Source organism: Lycorma delicatula, chromosome 9 (assembly GCF_047948215.1).
Source record: "Lycorma delicatula isolate Av1 chromosome 9, ASM4794821v1, whole genome shotgun sequence".
NCBI lineage: Eukaryota > Metazoa > Arthropoda > Insecta > Hemiptera > Fulgoridae > Lycorma > Lycorma delicatula.
In genome coordinates, this window is record NC_134463.1 from 69,709,559 (window position 1) to 69,715,558 (window position 6,000).

At 29.5% G+C, this 6,000-nt stretch overlaps 1 protein-coding gene across 1 annotated transcript in view; it reads right to left on the bottom strand.

Annotated features, from left to right (window-relative positions):
• Positions 1–1,851, bottom strand: part of LOC142330676 (acetylcholine receptor subunit alpha-like) — a 457,041-nt gene extending 455,190 nt beyond the window's left edge. The window contains exon 1 of the mRNA XM_075376122.1: positions 1,639–1,851. Coding sequence (XP_075232237.1) covers positions 1,639–1,851 — 213 coding nt within the window. The remainder of the gene's footprint in view (positions 1–1,638) is intronic.
• Between the last annotated feature and the right edge of the window lie 4,149 nt (positions 1,852–6,000).

Genomic DNA, 6,000 nt, shown 5'->3' on the forward strand with positions numbered 1-6,000 from the left:
CCGACATCTACGTGAATAAAAGCTTCAATTCTTTTTAATTTATTTTTTTTATAAACAATTATTTATGTTTAAATTTTTAAAAAAATTTAATTTCTCCTGTTTTACACAAAGTAAAAATAAAATAAAATCATATTTCAGTTCAAATTGAGATTGATACGCATGCTTTTTTTTTAATAAGTAAAATCTTCTTCCAATGCAACAGCATTCATTTAAATCTACCTTTGATGCTGACTTCCGTGGCTGAGTGGTCCGCATTTCATGCGGAGGTACCGGTCAGTCATGGCATCTTTTAATACGCTACCAATTTTCACCGGGCTAATGAACGTAGCTATTGATGCCCGCTGTTTCATAACAACAAAAAAATTATCCTTAATACAAAATTTTATACAGAGATTCGAAATCAAAAAATATTTTATAATGAAAAAAAACGAAAATTAACAGACGCTTCCTCTTTTTTTTGTCTTCAGTCATTTAACTGGTTTGATGCAGCTCTTCCAAGATTCCCTATCTAGTGCCAGTCGTTTCATTTTGGTATACCTCCTAGATTCTACATCCCTAACAGTTTGTTTTACATATTCCAAACATTGCCGGCCTGCACAACTTTTCCCTTCTACCTGTCCCTCCAATATCAAAGCGACTATTCCAGGATGTCTTAAGATGTGGACTATAAGTCTGTCTCTTCTTTTGACTATATTTTTCCAAATGCTTCTTTCTTCATCAATTTGCCGCAACACCTCTTCATTTGTCACTTTATTCGCCCATCTGATTTTTAATATTCTCCTATAGCGCTACATTTTAAAAGCTTCTAATTTTTTTCTTTTCAGCTACTCCGACCGTGCAAGTTTCCCTTCCATATAAAGCTACGCTCCAAATATATACTTTCGACGCTTCCTCAGAAAATGTAAAATAAATCCAATATAATAATCAATCATTTTACAAATCCCTTTATCAAAACCTTTTTTGCAACCTCTTTCTTTCTATATAGCGGCAAGTTTTGGAAACAAAATTCCATTTTCAAGTATGCATAAAACTACATTATTTGAGATTATAATGATGAAGGCAATATATTAAAAAAGAAAAACACATTTATACCTAAACACTATTCCATGCAGAAGCATGCAATCTTCTCATGTAATGTACAAACAGCGAGCGATAGACTTCTGGACGAACCGTTGTGCGATTACTAATGTTTTAATATTAAAAACGTTCTAATCAAAATTGTATAGCATCATATATTGGGAACTTATTCGCAAAACATGTTATTAGGCAAAATGAAAGAACTTTTAAGACGGATTTAAATCGACGTATTTAAAATCTGTAGTTTGACTTAGAAAATATGAACGCTATTTGTCAGATCCTTCCATTAGATTAAAAAACAAAAGTAAAAATTGGTAGTTCTTTTATTACTTGAAAACTCTTCTTTCAAGAATTCGGATACAACTTTACTATTTAAAAAAAAAAAACTGAAAAATTAAATAATACAGTATTTTAATTCAGTAATTAAATTCGAATAATTTTATTTTGATATAAATTTAAAAAAAATAATCTCTAAATTTTAACTAAACGAATAAATAAATTTTTAATAGAAAATATTATGCTAAGATAAAATTAAATGTAACATAGGCTATTTGAACTTACCACATCGATGAGTTGCGATAATTTGAGCTTAATACAGACACGGAGAACATCAGTTGTATTTACCACAGGTCTTACTAATTTATTATAATTCGATAAGAGATCATCGTATAGCCTTTTCGCATCCGGATTACCAGCGACCGCCCCGTGCACAACCAAAGCTGATAACAGCCAGGCGCGCAGGGTTTCCCCAGCACTTGGTCCGCACCAACCCATCCTAAAATAAAAAGAAAGAATAATCCATTTATTATATAGCATTACTAAGTCAAAGTTATCTAAGTAACCTAAATTTAAAATAATAATAATAATAATAAAAAAATTAAAAGTTATTTATATTCAGTGTCATGATAAATGTTTAAAATATTTTGTTCAGAATAATATTTTTATTCCATTATATATAAATTTTATAACTTTTAAATCATAAATTATTTATTTTTTGGAATTATTTATTATGTTAAAAGCTAAGTGGAATAAAATAAATTAGACAATACATTAAAACATTTTAAAATAAATTTTTCTAATTTTTCCCATTTTAATTGTAAAATATAAAGACAAGGGAAGCAATTTTAGGCCTCAGACTAATAGTAGAAGGAAGATTAAAGAAAAACAAACCAACTTACTTGGCGTTTATAGACGTAGAAAAGGCATTTGATAACGTAGACTGGAATAAAATGTTCAGCATTTTAAAAAAATTAGGGTTCAAATATAGAGATAGAAGAACAATTGCTAACATGTACAGGAACCAAACAGCAACAGTAACAATTGAAGAACATAAGAAAGAAGCCGTAATAAGAAAGGGAGTCCGACAAGGATGTTCCCTATCTCCGTTACTTTTTAATCTTTACATGGAACTAGCAGTTAATGATGTTAAAGAACAATTTAGATTCGGAGTAACAGTACAAGGTGAAAAGATAAAGATGCTACGATTTGCTGATGATATAGTAATTCTAGCCGAGAGTAAAAAGGATTTAGAAGAAACAATGAACGGCATAGATGAAGTCCTACGCAAGAACTATCGCATGAAAATAAACAAGAACGAAACAAAGGAATGAAATGTAGTAGAAATAACAAAGATGGACCACTGAATGTGAAAATAGGAGGAGAAAAGATTATGGAGGTAGAAGAATTTTGTTATTTGGGAGGTAGAATTACTAAAGATGGACGAAGCAGGAGCGATATAAAATGCCGAATAGCACAAGCTAACCGAGCCTTCAGTCAGAAATATAATTTGTTTACATCAAAAATTAATTTAAATGTCAGGAAAAGATTTTTGAAAGTGTATGTTTGGAGTGTCGCTTTATATGGAAGTGAAACTTGGACGATCGGAGTATCTGAGAAGAAAAGATTAGAAGCTTTTGAAATGTGGTGCTATAGGAGAATGTTAAAAATCAGATGGGTGGATAAAGTGAAAAATGAAGAGGTATTGCGGCAAATAGATGAAGTAAGAAGCATTTGGAAAAATATAGTTAAAAGAAGAGACAGACTTATAGGCCACATACAAGGCATCCTGGAATAGTCGCTTTAATATTGGAAGAACAGGTAGAAGGGAAAAATTGTGTAGGCAGGCCACGTTTGGAATATGTAAAACAAATTGTTAGGGATGTAGGATGTAGAGGGTATACTGAAATGAAACGACTAGCACTAGATAGGGAATCTTGGAGAGCTGCATCAAACCAGTCAAATGACTGAAGACAAAAAAAAAAAATTGTAAAAAAAAAAAATGATTAAAAAGGGATTAATAAATACAAACGAAAAATTATATGAAAAAAAAACTTGATCAGGAAAAATAAGAAATATCTAAATTTTTAAAATAAAACAAAAATATCTTGTAAATGGAATTAATAAGTAAACATACTAGTCGAATCTCTTTGCGGTACATATTGCGTGCGTTTATTTAAGTCTACATGTTTTATTAGAGTTTTATTTGTAGTGTTAGAGGCTACTACGTAAAAGAACCGACTAAAAGGCATTGCTTGTCGTGCTATTAATCACTAGTTGACTAATCATTGTAAAATAAATCCTACTGGTACTGATAGTGACGTAAGTAACTCGTCCTTTTCATACAGTAACATGTACACAGAGCTTGGATTCCGGCAGCGCAATATATTTTACCTCTGAAGATCTTCATCTGGATTGGCACAAACAACCTAACTATAGTCATTCCAAACAGAAAGTTAAACGGAAATTCAAAACCCAGGAGAATCTTTTGTGGTCAAGTACAGTTAAGGAAGAAATGACGACAATAAAAACTTACAATCTATATTGTTACGGTAGGACTACCCCGTAACGACTGGTAATGTATTTATGTTTTTTTTTAGTTTTTTATTTGACTTTATATATATTTTTAATAGTTCGTAAGAAATTTTTTAGCGACTTTTCGAAATAAAGTACGGTATTACTTTCGATCCCATGGTGACGTAAGTGGGAAGGGAAAATGAAATTTCTTCAAGTTTAGAGGTATGAGGAGTAAGAAAATATCACAGTTAAACTGGAGTTTCAATATATATATATATATTGGCCTTTGTATAAAATTTTGTGGCTAGAAAATGTCCAAAAGTACTTGATCAATTTCATTGAAATTTATATATGCTATAGTAACATATCTGAAGTTGTGCATGTGAAAATTTGATGAAGATTGGTTAAGTCGTTCTTTAGTTATGTTCAATTTTTAGTTCGAAAAAATTTGAACGGGGCAAGTTGGAAGCGTGATTCGATGCTGCAAGTTTGAACGTTGACGATTCTTTTTATAAATGTTTTAAGTATTTACGAACAGATAATAGTACAAGTTTTTTTTTTTTTTTAATTTATTAAAACAAAAATAATTGAATAAATTCTAATTTAATTTAATAATAATAATACAGTTAATTTTTATTTTTAATATTTAATTTAATTTTAATTTTCAAATATCGTTTATTTTATGTAAGAGTTTGTTATTTTTTAGATTATTTCATTAACTAGATATAATAATTTAATTTAGTTGTAAGCAGAAAATATATTTTAATATTATAAAAAATTGCATTTCTTTTAGTTCTCATTTTTTCTAAAATTTTAATTAAAATGACTTGATGATACCTTTTCAAACAAAATAAAATAACGTGAAGGTCTTCTTACGCAGAACTGCGCAATAATTTGTTTTAATATTTAATTTTTGTATTTATATTCATACTAATTTTTTTTACAAACTACTGTTGAAGATAGTTTGACAAATGAAATGTGCTATCAATTCTATACTTTTATGTAAACGGTTCTTGATCATTTTTTTAGTTATTTTACGAACACTTATTTAAATCTTCCTACTCTTTCCAATTTCCGGTTAAGTAATGACTGTTAGTAATCAGCCCTTATAGAAAACCAATCCTTCGTCATATTGAATTTCAAAACAACGCTTTTCAACAACAGTTTTATAGCGTACTGATGGACAAATTTTAGCTTTAGATTAAAATACAATCTAATAAGCATATAAACCGCATTCAGATGATGTGGGTGCACATAATCGATTTTATGCAGTATCCTTTTATTCATAAGGAAACCGAACGCGTTCTTTTAACTATCCATTGAATGAATTAAATCGATTAAAGATATTATACCGCACAATATGACTACCTTCTTTTTCTTGTTTAGCCTCCGGTAACTACCGTTTAGATAATTCTTCAGAGGATGAATGAGGATGATATGTATGAGTGTAAATGAAGTGGTAGTCTTGTACATTCTCAGTTCGACCATTCCTAAGATGTGTGGTTAATATGACTACCTACACAAGAATAACTAGGAAGATGAATGACGAAAATCGTTATCACTGAAAAAACGCATAACAGAAATACAAGTACAGAACAACCAGAAACAAAACAGAAACCAACATCGCGTACAGACAATACCAGATCGCTATCACATCTGAAAGCATACAGGCCAGCACAGAAAACAGTTTTACAAAGTTATTTATCTACAACATTATCTAATGATGATTTAAACGATGTTACATCATAATTTTATATAAATTTACCAAAAATAAAAAAAACACAGAGTGCTGGGTGTATAACAAAAAAGACCCAAATTCTTTGTAGTGTTTACCTGTGGAAATTGAATCTTCATTAAATCTATTTATTTATTTGAATTTTAAATACTAAACTGTTTTTCAACTGCACGAATTAGAGATATAGCTTTGGAAATTGAAAAGGTAAATAAAAGATAGAAAAATATAAAGAAATGAGACGATTATGACTGATAAACATAATTTTTGTTTCCTAACATGCGATACATGATTTTAATCTGTTTTTTAATGCTGAAAACGAATATAAACTCAGAATCTTTCTATCACCCACCATTTAAAAAAAAATTATTTTAATTAAAGTGTATTTTTTTCATTTT